The 12930-nt window shown below is 39.9% G+C and overlaps 1 protein-coding gene across 2 annotated transcripts in view; it reads right to left on the minus strand.

Moving 5' to 3' along the window:
- Positions 1–12930, minus strand: part of slc6a9 (solute carrier family 6 member 9) — a gene marked incomplete at both ends in the record, with an annotated part of 59655 nt that overhangs the window by 13040 nt on the left and 33685 nt on the right. For both annotated transcript variants that reach the window (XM_080034471.1, XM_080034470.1), the window contains 6 exons: positions 5–108; positions 243–377; positions 832–964; positions 2810–3068; positions 3650–3781; positions 6800–6956. In XM_080034471.1, the coding sequence (XP_079890597.1) occupies positions 5–108; positions 243–377; positions 832–964; positions 2810–3068; positions 3650–3781; positions 6800–6956 (920 nt within the window). The remainder of the gene's footprint in view (positions 1–4; positions 109–242; positions 378–831; positions 965–2809; positions 3069–3649; positions 3782–6799; positions 6957–12930) is intronic.

A 12930-nucleotide genomic window follows, 5' to 3' on the forward strand; every position in this document is an offset into this window, starting at 1 on the left:
CAACCTGAAGCAGTTGTTGTGGAACTTATTGTAGGAAGCCATTGTAATGAGACCTCCCCAGGCACAGCCCAGGGAGTAGAAGATCTGTGAGGCCGCATCCCCCCACACCTGCAAAAAAAACAAGTCCCACATGCAGTCAGAAGGAGGAAATCGAAGGAAAAATAAACACATTTCTATTTTTCCAGAGTATCAATCATTGGGCCTGTGTGTGTGTGTGTGTGTGTGTGTGAGTGAGTGAATACCTTTGCGTCGAGGACCTTCTCCCACTGTGGAGTCAGGTAGTATTTGATGCCGTTGATGGCTCCGTCCAGAGTGATGCCGCGGATGAACAGGATGGTCAAAACCAGGTAGGGGAATGTGGCTGTGAAGTACACAACCTGCACAGACACACAGACAGACAGACACACACAAAAACACACACACACACACACACAATTAGGCGGTGGTGGTGAAATCAGTTGACGCCAGTTAGCGAGTTACACTAGTATTATGTCTGTTATAAGGCTGCCCTCTGAAAGTCTCTAATCATCAGTAGGAACCCCTGCAGTTGACATAGATTCAGTCAGTGTGCATTACAATCAAACAGGGTAAAAGCAAAGCACTGACATTATCACGCCAGGCCAGTAGGTGGCGATAATGTGTCACGTCAAACACCATAGAAGAGCATTGTGGGCATGCACATTGAGCGTCTTCTTTGATTAAAAATTAGATTAATCTGATTTTGCGTAATTTATTGATTTTTTTATAATAAAGCTTGTGTGTGCCTGTGTGTGTGTGTGTGTGTGTGTGTGTGTACGAGAGAGAGATATATAGAGAGAGGGTGAGGCTGACCTTTCCAGAAGATTTAACGCCCCTGATGAGACAGAGGAAGACGACGAACCAGGAAATAGCCAGGCAGCCGAGGATGGGGAGACGGACCTCTCCAAAGTTGCCGATACCGTCAGAGATGTTCAACACATAGTGTCTGAGGAAGAGACGGAGACATTTCAAAGCACAAATCAGTTTCACTTTACAATTGTACAACGTTTAGCTAAACACACACTACTTTTAAGCAGTCCCTCTGAACCATGATCTTGTCATTTTGTTGTAATTGTTCGAGGCCAATGCAATTTTCATGCGCGGCCACATACATCCAAAGGGCAAATGCTCTTCTTTGTAGTGTTAGTAATTTGGCCATGTATTTCTCCATTACTCACAGGGATATAGAGGTAGAGGCAATGTATATTAATATGTGGCTTGATTAAAGCTCTGAAAATGCCATCCGGAGAAGGACAAAATGTAACAAAGCTAGATTCACAATTGTCTGCGCTGAAATCCCACTGAAAAGGTGTCAATTATACTAAATGGCCGTCATTATGTACAACACTGGGGATAATTGTTAATATCTTCACGTACATCGTTTCCTCACCTGCCCCGACAGCATTTCTCTTCAAATGATTACAATATTGTCAGTATAAAGAGAGAAATGTGGATGAATCATACCTGCCTCGACAATGTGGCTAATTGCCATTGAACCAGGGGGTTTTATAAGCATCTGAGATTTGATGTTTTCAATGGTAAAAATGCCTATTGGACTGAAATATGTTCTAACAGTTATGTAAGCCTGCCAATGTAAATGGATCTACAGTCTGTCTCAAATACTTAGCTGTTAGCCAGGATTAGCCAAGCAAACATCCCTCTTAACTTGTGTAAACTGTTCTGGATTTTTTTTTTTTAACATAGCCATACAATCAAAAAATGTAATAGTGTGTTATTTACTTTGAAATATGAGGAGAGGATCTGCTTGTGCCCATCATCCACTGACAAAGCAACAACCTTACTGTGGCCCTCGGAAAGAGCAGTGTCATGATTCTGGTTATGTCCTGACCTTTGATTTGTACTTTGGATTGTACCTTCTGAGTTTTTTCATGCCCAGTGGCTCACACATGACACAAAGTTTTTTTTTGGGGGGGGGGCTAGGTGCAGTAAGACAGGGCAGCATGAGGCAATCATGGTACACGTTTTTATTTTCAAGCACTGGTCAATTTAAAAAAAAAAAAAAAATGTTATTCTTCCATACTATATATAGCCTATATATATATAAATAAAAATGTCGTCAAAAGGTTGTCAATTGTCAGTGTCATAATTTACATATTTCGTCAATTATCAATGTTCAGTTATAAAGAGAATTTGTTTAATTTCAGTAATCAAATGGCAAAGTTGTCGATCTGTGCTAATATGGGAAACTTCCTGCATGTCACCGCTGATGACGCTGTCCGAAAGCTGCTGCACTCCCAGGTCAAATCTAGTCCAAATATTTGAGCGCTGTCCGCAAACACGAGAGCATGTCGCGCTCATGCTTATCGAACAGGTGCAAGTCATATTTCGACCTGTGTGTCCAGTTGGAAAGAGTTAAAAAAGTTTACTTACGTAACTTGAGCGGAGCAGACAAAACAAAGTGCTGTCAAACATCCCCATACTCGGAAGCATCCTGCACAACTGCGATTGTTCTGAACCACTGTTTTATCATTATACAATCGCTATTGTAATATAATGAATGAGGGTTTTCTTCCCTCAGTCTTTCCTCAGTCTTCCCTTGGCCCAGCTGTCCTGTTAATCCTAACCCTACATTTTTACTAGTGTGATGTCACACTGGTAAAAATGTGGGGTTAGACAGCGAGACCATAAAACACTCTTTCTCTCTTTCCTCAGGCTAGGATGAACCGATTTCATTTTTTTTTTGCACATTTATACTACATAGGATTTCAGATTTCAATACACCGGTGAAGTAGGTCTTTAAGAGCTTATGGATACACCCCCATAGACTTACTTCCAGTACTCCTCGCTGGGGCTGGTCCTCTTGGTGCGGTTGACCACCTCGGCCACCCCGTTCACCAGGCTGGTGGTGACGTTGGCCAGGCTGGCGTTGAGCGCCCCGCTGCAGTCCGCCGTGTTCCAGGGGTTGTTGCAGTAGGTCCAGGGCAGCAGACTGGTCATGGACTGGAAGAAGTAGTAGAAGGCCAGGCAGATGACCACGTTGTAATAGATCCCAATGTAGGTAGACACCACCATCATGCCATAGCCCACGCCTGGAAGGGAGGAAGACAGAGGGAGAACTTTAGAACTTGATAGCGAGGCATATTACTTATCTATCTTAGGCAGTCGGGATAGATATCACTAGAACCTTTGTGTACACCCTACACAAACTCATATGCACTAGGGCTGTGCTTAAAAATCGATTCGGCACTATATTGTGATATTTAATTTTCACGATATCTGTAGTGTATCAGCCCAGTTTTAAACGGGTTGTGAACTACAACCTCGGCTCCTGTGGATGGCACATCATGTTAATTGCCTCAATGTGCAGTTGTTTTTAAATCTGAATCAAAGTATTTATTAATTAAATTGCTTTCAATACATTTTTCAGCTGAATGAACCATATAAATCAATGTGATGTACTTATCGTACACAGCAACCTTTTTTTGTATATGGAATATCGCAATATTCATCTTATCCCAATGCATTATGATCGGGATACGTATCCTATTGTGATGTTTGTGCGAATACCCAGTCCCAATAAACTACAACCATAACTCAAAATCTAAAATAAGATGCCTCAAAATGTCTGTTTGTGTGATGTATGCAAGTACAGAAACACATTGCCACTAACCTTTGAACATGGGGCTGATCTTCCACACTCCCAGACAGCCCTGGCTGGCAAACTGACCGAAGGACAGCTCCAGGAAGAAGAGAGGAATGCCGCAGAACACCAGCATGATGAAGTATGGTAACATGAAGGCACCTGGAGGGCAGAGATTAACAGTCACTGTCTGTCTTTGTCTGCCTTCTATGAAGACTGGGAGTTGTATGTGAAAGACACGAGGACTAATAGGGGTCTAAACAGAAGTGTCCGAAGGAAAGAATATTGTATTGTAAGAGGTGTCCAGTTTGTGGATTCATTAATGTTGGTTTGAGGACACTATTGTGTTTCTCCAGACTACAACAGAGAAGCCTGGCAAGGTGATACACAGTATACGCTGTTGTCTGACAAGGCACCTGGTTCGTAGGCACCAACAGACAAAAGAAAGCTGACATGTAATTTACGCATTGTAAAGAATTGACAGTGCATTGTGTTGGCTGACATACTTGGCTACAACTAGGAAACATATATGATCTTTAACTGCAAGATACATGTGTCAAACATGATGTAAGCAAGACAAACACACCACATGTTATCATTGAAAACATTGGTGCACGTGTTACATGTTTGTGTAACGACGAGTGTGTCCTGACATTAACGTAAACTACTGCGTCATGGGATCTGAATCAATATATAAAAAATGACGGGTATGGCAATCTGCAAAAAGAAAGAAAACACACAAAATAAATAAAAAAAAACCATTAACCTAATGTGTTATTGTAACCTCCCCTGAGTGAGCACATATGGCAATGCATGTGCAGCTGAGTCTGTCCAGACAGTCATCTCTAGAGAACCTTTTCTGTGTGTGTGTTTGTGTGTGTGTGTGTGTGTGTGTGTGTGTGTGTGTGTGTGTGTGTGTGTGTGTGTGTGTGTGTGTACCTCAGTATGAGGGTTTACATGCGAACTAAATCGATACGACCAGCTGACATACTACACACTACCAAAACCTTATCGTTCTGTTTGAATGGCTGGTAAAGCTCAGCTCTCCTGTCCACTCAGCACTATTTGCAGCTATGTGTGAGCCAACGGATGACCTACATATATATACAGTATATTGGGGGGCCCATGTACGGGAATTCTAGAATGTCTTATACATGGGTAACACAAAATCAAATATTTGCAGCGTAAACATATGAACCCAAAGAAAGGTCTGAGCCACTGAGTTACGGGACCATGACCAAACTATCTTTTCACTGTACTTTTCTGAGTGAGTACATACAGAGTGTTCAGGATGCATTCCACAAAAGGGCAGAAAAGACTACAAAAAAACGAACTAACAGACAGAATATAGTTTGTTTTGTGCGTATGCCTTTAACACAGTGCCTATGTAGCTAAAGCACGTCAGCAAGACGCAGTAAGCAGCAGCTGGATCTTTTCAGTGCACTTTAGTCAGCACTCCACACCCCAGTAAACAATTATGTAGCTACGCAGAGCTGAAAGAGATGTTGACAAAAGATGCTTTAGGATTTGTTGTGCACGTGAAGTGGCTGGTGAAGACAGCTGCATCGATTCAACTCCAATGTTCAAATCAGGCAGACGTGAAGTGATCAACTAATGTGGGATATGGTTTCTAGGTCAGGCCTGTTTAATGACTTAAACTGAGAAGAGGTGAATAAGGTTCATATGAATGAACAGTCAAATGTGGCTCTTATATACTATATGAATTCATCTAATGCTGGGCTTACACTAGAGGACTTTGAAAAGACTGAAGACTGAAACCCTCTTACATCTAAAAGACAATCAACTCACACCTGAAGACAACTAGTCAGTAGTTTTCAGTCAGAAAAGACAGGGGGTCTCATATTGCAAGATTACAACTTTTGAGATTAATATTATTTCCGCACACGCGATTGTGATTATTTAATAAAAAAAAAGTTAATTCAATATTCCGAGCGGGGGACTTCCTTTAGTTTTTTGACCAGCTTTATTTGCTGATCTAGTTCCCCAATAACTTTAACTCCTAACCCTAAATTTGACAGTAAAGTGTTAAGGTTGCGCGGCTGTCAGCCTGGTTCTCCAGCCGAGGCTGCTAGGAAAAAGTGTCCGAAATAAGTGCCTCACAGTTGGACACAGCTTGCGACTAATGCCGCTCCTCCTGCGTCGTGCTTAGTGCATGCGAGAGTGTGACAGTGTTTACGTCATTTCGCTTGAGCGAACCCCTTAAGACTAACGATAATATCAAATCTGTTTGATAATGTCGGAACCTCAAGACGGGAAGAAGATTGGCTGAAATCGGGTCGGATGACCAGTTTACACCAAACGACTAAGATTACGGGCACGCGCCACAACTCCAGCACGACTTCTGTGATTTCAGTCCGACATTGGAAGATTGTCTGCGACTGTCAAATCGCGTGAAAAGTTGTGTAGTGTAAGCCCAGCATTACTCACAAAACACACTGATTCATTTATTGTATGAATAAAAATAAGTAACATCAAGTCAAATCAAGCACAGAACAGTATATAGACACATGACGATAACGTACAGCAGTGGCCAATGAAGTATCTATTATTCTATGGTTGGTTTGACTTGATCTATAATCTTTTCCTTGGGTTCTCGGATGTTACATCTGAATTTAATACACCGTATTTTGGCATCTGGATGTGGTCTATCGAATTTGAGCAACCTTAATATATCGAATATTTTGAAACTTTTTTTTTATGGCCATGTCCACCAGTGCAACAAAACATTATATTTGATTGTCTGCGTCGCCTCATTGAGCGTCATATTCACTTACAGATATTCTACAGGTCTATAGCTGCTCAAATGACATCATACATTCACTACCCAACCATTGTAAATCTTTTAGAATTCAATGTAACAATCCACTCTTCTCATCACTTCCTGCTCTAGGCAAGTATGTATCAAAATTCCGCGTAGTTTCAACTGAGCCATTGGCCTGCACTAATAAATCATTGAAAATAATGTTTTAGTTGTTGCCACGGAAAGTGTAAGTCATTACTATAATGTAATATTATTCTGCCAGTCCTGTGGGTTTTGTTTGTGGTTTGTTAGGTCAGTCCCATGTTGTTGTTGGTTTGTACTGTATAATATGTATGTGAGTTAAAAATCAATGAAAATCTAATAAAAAAACAATGGAAATGAATTTAAGATTGCATTACCTCCTCCATTTCTGTAGCAGAGGTATGGGAACCTCCAGACGTTACCCAGGCCCACGGCGTAGCCCACACTGGTGAGGACAAACTCAATCTGGTTGCCCCAGTTCCCTCTCTTGGAGTTTTCATCCTGCTTCGCTGGCTCGCCCGGAACCGCTCCGTTCTAGATGACAAAATACAAGAGAAAGAGACAAGGCAGGTGAGTGACTTCAGGTGGATAGTGCTGCAACGACAATTAAAAATACACATTTGAATCGGAAATCTCAAATAGATAGAGGAACATACTGAAAGGCATTTTATTTTTTTCCTATTCTGCCAAGACACATTCTAGGAGTATTATTTCCATCAGTGTCACGCAATATTTGGGGTGCATACGGAGGTGAATTATTCATAAGCCACGGTCACAAATTTCAGGATATTTTCCATAACATAGTGTCTTCTGTATGGCTGAGCCGGGCATAAGGTGAGCGCGCTGGAGCAGAGAGGATTTAAAGTGAAATCAGCGCCTTAAGAACAGCCCATAAGCATTTGGTCTTGTCGTCCTGATTTCCCAGCTTCTCCTCTCTTCTCCTCTCCTCCCTCCATCTGCTGGCATCAGATGGTCCCTCTCTCTCTCCTGACCTCCTCCATAACCTCAGCTGTGTCCGTCCATTCGCCTGCCTGCCTGCCTGCCTGCCTGCCTGCCTGTGTTTTTGTGGATGCATAAAAAGACACTGGTGCTCTTGCATGAAATTAAATACCGCTCATTTTACTTTCCCTGTAACGCAAATGTATTTAGGTTTCTTGCAATTTGCAAATATGATTAAAGTTACGGGCGAGACACTGCAGACGATAAGGGCCAAATGGTTAACTTCTAGATATGATAATCTGCCTGTTGATTATTTAAATAAAAAAAATAAAATCAATTAAAAAAATAAATAAAATCAGAAATGTTTGAATATGCAAATTTGGCAATATTCTAACTAATTATGCGCACATTTGCGTCTCTGTAAAAAGCAACAATCTAGATGTCAGATAAAGCCAGAGTTAAAATCGAATTATTTTTATTATTACGACATAAGAGCCCAAAGTTTTTACAGAACAGATGGATACAGCCTTTTTTTCATTTTCTAAATCAAATCGACTATGAACAGGTCTTAAAAAATGGATTTTAAGTGTACATTGTGGACCTTTTATTTATACTAGTAAGAAAGAAGGCATGTTATGGAATCAAAAAAGCCAGAGATCTCAAATTGTTTTGCCAGCAGTGTCTCACCTTAACTAAAGGTACTTGTAGGAAACAGTAAAATAAGATTTTTTATGATGTAAAAAAGAATGTCAAGTCTGAAGATATGACTGATTGTGACAGCTGGGTTTCTATTTGTGGAATTCTTTATGTCTGAAAATGTATACGCTGCCCTCTGCTTCAGGCTTACATTAATTTATGGCGTCTTGTCAACCTAAGAACAGTTGTTCGCATGGCCCCATAATGAAACAAATGCATAATTCATTATTTCCCATTGCCTATGTTATCTGTGTTTAGCAGCAGAGCCTGGTTGTCAGAGGCTCGTTGAATGAACAGCCTAAAGTTCTCAATAAGAAAACTGACAAAAATGTGAAAACTGTTCATTAAACTTTGGTTTAGGTTATTACAGAAGGATAGGATGTTCATTGTCTGATTTAAGATACATTTGGTTCTCAAAACCATGAAGAAAAATGCATTTTTAAGACCTAGTATACTATAAAAGTTTTTTTTTTCTAATTTATAAAATGAAAGATGCTGTATCCAAAACAGTTCTGTAAAAACCTTAGACACTGTTTAGTTTTCAAAATGAAGTAAAGAGTTTAACTCCTTGGCCTTATCCAATATCTAAATAGTTTGTGTTTTTAAAAAGATGCAAATTTTACACATAATTAGTTAGATATTGCCAAATTTGCATAACAAAACTGTGATAAAAATAATTGTTTAAATGTAAGTAATGAACTAGTAAGGTGTCATGATGGCTATAAAAACACACATTCTTTCAAGTGTCATTAGATAATAAAGTACATGTCTAAAGACAACCTCGCCACCGCAACTGCAGGCCTTGTCAGCACAACTGCTCATAATAAAGTGACATTAAAATGTATTTTATTTTAATTAATCCAGTTGGACTGAAAAGAACACATTTGGTGCCACATCTATCATATGAAAAAAATTATTTTTGTCATCAGCAATAAATGTCCACAGAAACAACCATTAAAACTATAAAACAACTTCCACATTTGGGCCCCCCATGGAGCTGTAAGTTCAACTTTGAGGCAGCGCCAAACATGACTAACAAGAGTAGAGAGAGAGAACACATGTAAACGAACAACAACCACATTAAAAACAAACAGCAGTCATATTCCCCCAAAGCTCAGTAGTATGTCCCAGAGTCTGGCTGTGTTCGCGTGTCAGGAGGAGGGCAAAACAACGAGCAATTTTGTCAAGCATCCTTGACCTTTCTATAAGGCTGCAGATGGGACAGACTAACACGTGGGCTCTTGGTGAAGACATGCTCAGAGTGATGCCTTGGCCCCAGCCGTGTGTGTGTGTGTGTGTGTGTGTGTGTGTTGAGTTGAGTTGAACTCCCCAGCAATGAGCCCCCCACGCCAGAGGGTTGCACACTACGGCGTCTCCGTCTGGACAAGTTGACTTTGGAAGGACTATGTGCAGCTGTGTGTGTGTGTGTACATCTTGTCCAAGTGACCTCCCCATCAGCAACCAGGTGTTCAGAAGAGACACACACACACACACACACACACACACACACACACACACACACACACACACACACACACACACTACCACAACACACACGTTCACAAAGTGACAAGCAAACAGAGAAAACTCCAGGGATCGCAATGGCTCAACCTGATGTAGTCAAGACGAACAGTGTCAAATACTGTATGTGTGAATAAAATATATAAATCCATATAATAATACAATTAATATATGATATGTTCTATGTATGTATTCTTATTAAAAATAAACAATCCACTGCATTCTAGCAGTGTACCTCATTCAGCTGATATATTAGGCATTAAAATATCCATATTCACTAAACCTCATAATTCATCAGAGATTATCTATATTTACCATGTAATATAGCTGCTGCTAGTTTGACTGGATATTATTGGATTTACCCAATCCTGACTGCTGTTACTGGTATTTAATAGAACATATTCTGCCGTATGAAGGCTCTGATGAGGTGTTCTATACTCTGGTGCTAAGGTTAGATTGTTTTAATGAATGACTGCCACAGTTTCACATCAAGTCGGTCACAGAGAAATGGTAATGTGTGTGGATTAAAAGCCTAGGCTCTGTAAACTGGCATGTTGTTAGCTATGATGGGCCACCTTTGTTTACATACCAGTCAACAAAACTTTTGGTGTGTACTAGAATTGCCAGAATCGCTGACGCCACCTTTCATTCATTCCTTTCGTCTTTATTTCGAAAAAATAAATAAATAAATAAGAAAAGCAAGGATGACACATCATACAAATACACATAACACAAAAACAACAGTAATTATAACGTGTCATAATAAACAATATTTATAAAATAAATGTAGTGTCTATGTCCGAAAAGGAGTGAGGGGAAGCCAAAGGTAAAGGTTAAAGGTAGTGGGTAGAATGTATGTGCATCTTTCAGAACCGACTTGGAATATAATATTTGAATCATATGTATCTTATAATACGTGTATAATGGCTTGAAAATAAAACTTTTGTGACTAGATTCTTGCCATTGAAGGCCACCGTAGCGTCTGTGAATTCTGTGAAAAGGGAGGGATTAGCAAGGGAGTACAATATACAATCTCACCACTTGATGCCACTAGTCTGATATTACACATTGTACATTTGAGCAAAAACTGCCAAGCATTCTTGTTGCTATGTTGGTCGAATAAAACAAGCTTTTTGATTACCTCGCCTTGGACTGTGGGAAATTATTCAACCTCTATTTTCTGAGGTTTTTCAGACAAAATAAACATATTTATTGATTCATTTAGAAACTGTCAGATTAATTGCTACAACTAAAATAATAATTCCATCATTAATCTAGTCAATGCAGGCACCCGACTTATTTTGGTAAATCGGTTATTTCAGTAAGATTATTATCAGGTTTCTGGAAAGAGGAAATTGGTTTGGTGCATTTTGCATGCCTTCTGCTGTACATCCAGGTTTTTCCTTAGCAGTAATATCAACAATTTAAACATTTCATGAGCACTTCTAGATCTAATGTGGCAGTGTCGAGGGGCGACAATCAGTTAGTAAAACGCTGCCATACTAACAAACACAGAGACTTTTGTGGAGCTGAAAGGCTCAATCCCCTTTGCGTCAACTACTTTGGCGATGGCTTGAACATAACCGACATTCAATTATATGAAAAAAGTTACGCACTAGAGATTTAAGTTTGAAGATGTATTAGAGGGTTTTGGGCCAAATCTTGAAGCCACTGTTTATTATCCTTATACAGAATAAATCATGAAAAAATCAGAGCAATATCAAACTCTGTATATTGGCTGAAACCCTCTGGGCAAAAGTTGAACTGTGTGCTTTTCATGACATCTCCTCTCTCCCTTGACTGACCTAGATGTCTGCATGCCTCCACCCAGGTGCTGTACCCTGTGGTGTTGGCTCCCAGGAGCCCCCTGGTCAGTTACACAGACAGAAAGACAAACAGACAGATCCTTTTCTCTCCATATCCCTCCATTTCTGTGTCACATGCTTCTCTGGGACCATCTGTGCTTTATATAAGACCACACATGCCCACCCATCTTTCCTTCTATTTAATTTGCAACTTTGCTCTCTCCCTCTCCCCAAGGTCTCCTTCGAGTCACATAGTTGACTTCACTGTTGCTGCTTCAGGGCCGTATTAGAATTAACAGAAGAAGAGGCCCATTACACAGAATTAGAGCAAGACGTGTTGATTTCGGCGACAGACTTTGTGAGATAAGAGGACTTATTAAGTTATCTGGGACAACGTTGCCCAGCGATTTACTTAAATGCGCAGCTTTAATGGTGTCACGTCATGTTGCACAGACAATTGTTGCTCAAAAAACTGCAGACACATTTGCATGTCCGTGCGTGTGCAGCAAGTATGCAGTTTGTTTCAATTAGTGAAAGATGTCAAGGTGCACGCCAGGCAATGCAAATTGATGCTTTGCCTCTTGGCAAAACACCAGAGGCAAGCAGAGTGTTGCAGACTTAAATATGGGGACTTCAAAGCCAGAACAATAGTGAAAGACATATTGCCACACAACTGATTATTCAGTATGTTTACATGACTTCAGACTAGATGATGGTGTACGACTGCAAAGCTACCCTAGAGAGAAATGTATTTCCGGTAAACTAAAGCCACTTAGAAAAAGTATTTCAAACTACCTCCTTAAAAATGATCAAATTAACAGTGAACATGTGATATGAAATTATAACAAAAAATATAATACAAGAAAGTATTCTGCAGAACACACTGGCAGCAACAAATGCCAGTGTGTTCTGCAGAATCTAAACAAATTGTTAATTTGTTCTTATTTGACATGACAAGGTTTGTCACATTTTTGTTCAAAACACATATGTACATTCTATTATCTAGGGCTTCTCAACAGGGTTTCTATAACAGAAGCAATGTTAAACAATCTAAACGAGATTGTTATCGCAAAAACAATGCAAGTGTCCTGCATTAAAGGAACCATAATCGGATTGATATGTTATTTGTTGCGACATCTTCAGGGTGAGCAAGGCCTCGCAACCGAAGAGATAAATCCACAACATAAAAAGCTTGACTATGAATGGCTCCGCTAAAGCAAACAGACCCGGCACAAAAGGAAAAGACCCATTTGATATAGCAGTAATTCTTGATAAGTGGGACAAAACGGGGTGCAATGTTGAAAAAAGTACAAACCCTATGATTCGGCAAATTAATTTACATGTATGTATCCAACATATAATAAGATACAGAGCTAAGCTTTGACACAACCGCCCAGCTTTTGTTTTTTAAACCGTTATTAGCATGTCAACTCTGTGACATATTTAACGTTTCTTAAACATAACAAATGGAATTTATCTAGTAGCCATTTGGTTTTTCTGTTGATGTTAGGTGCTAGTATGAACTAAAATTATCAAAAAATGTCAAA

Source organism: Ammodytes marinus (genome assembly GCF_949987685.1).
Source record: "Ammodytes marinus genome assembly, chromosome: 9".
Lineage (NCBI taxonomy): Eukaryota > Metazoa > Chordata > Actinopteri > Uranoscopiformes > Ammodytidae > Ammodytes > Ammodytes marinus.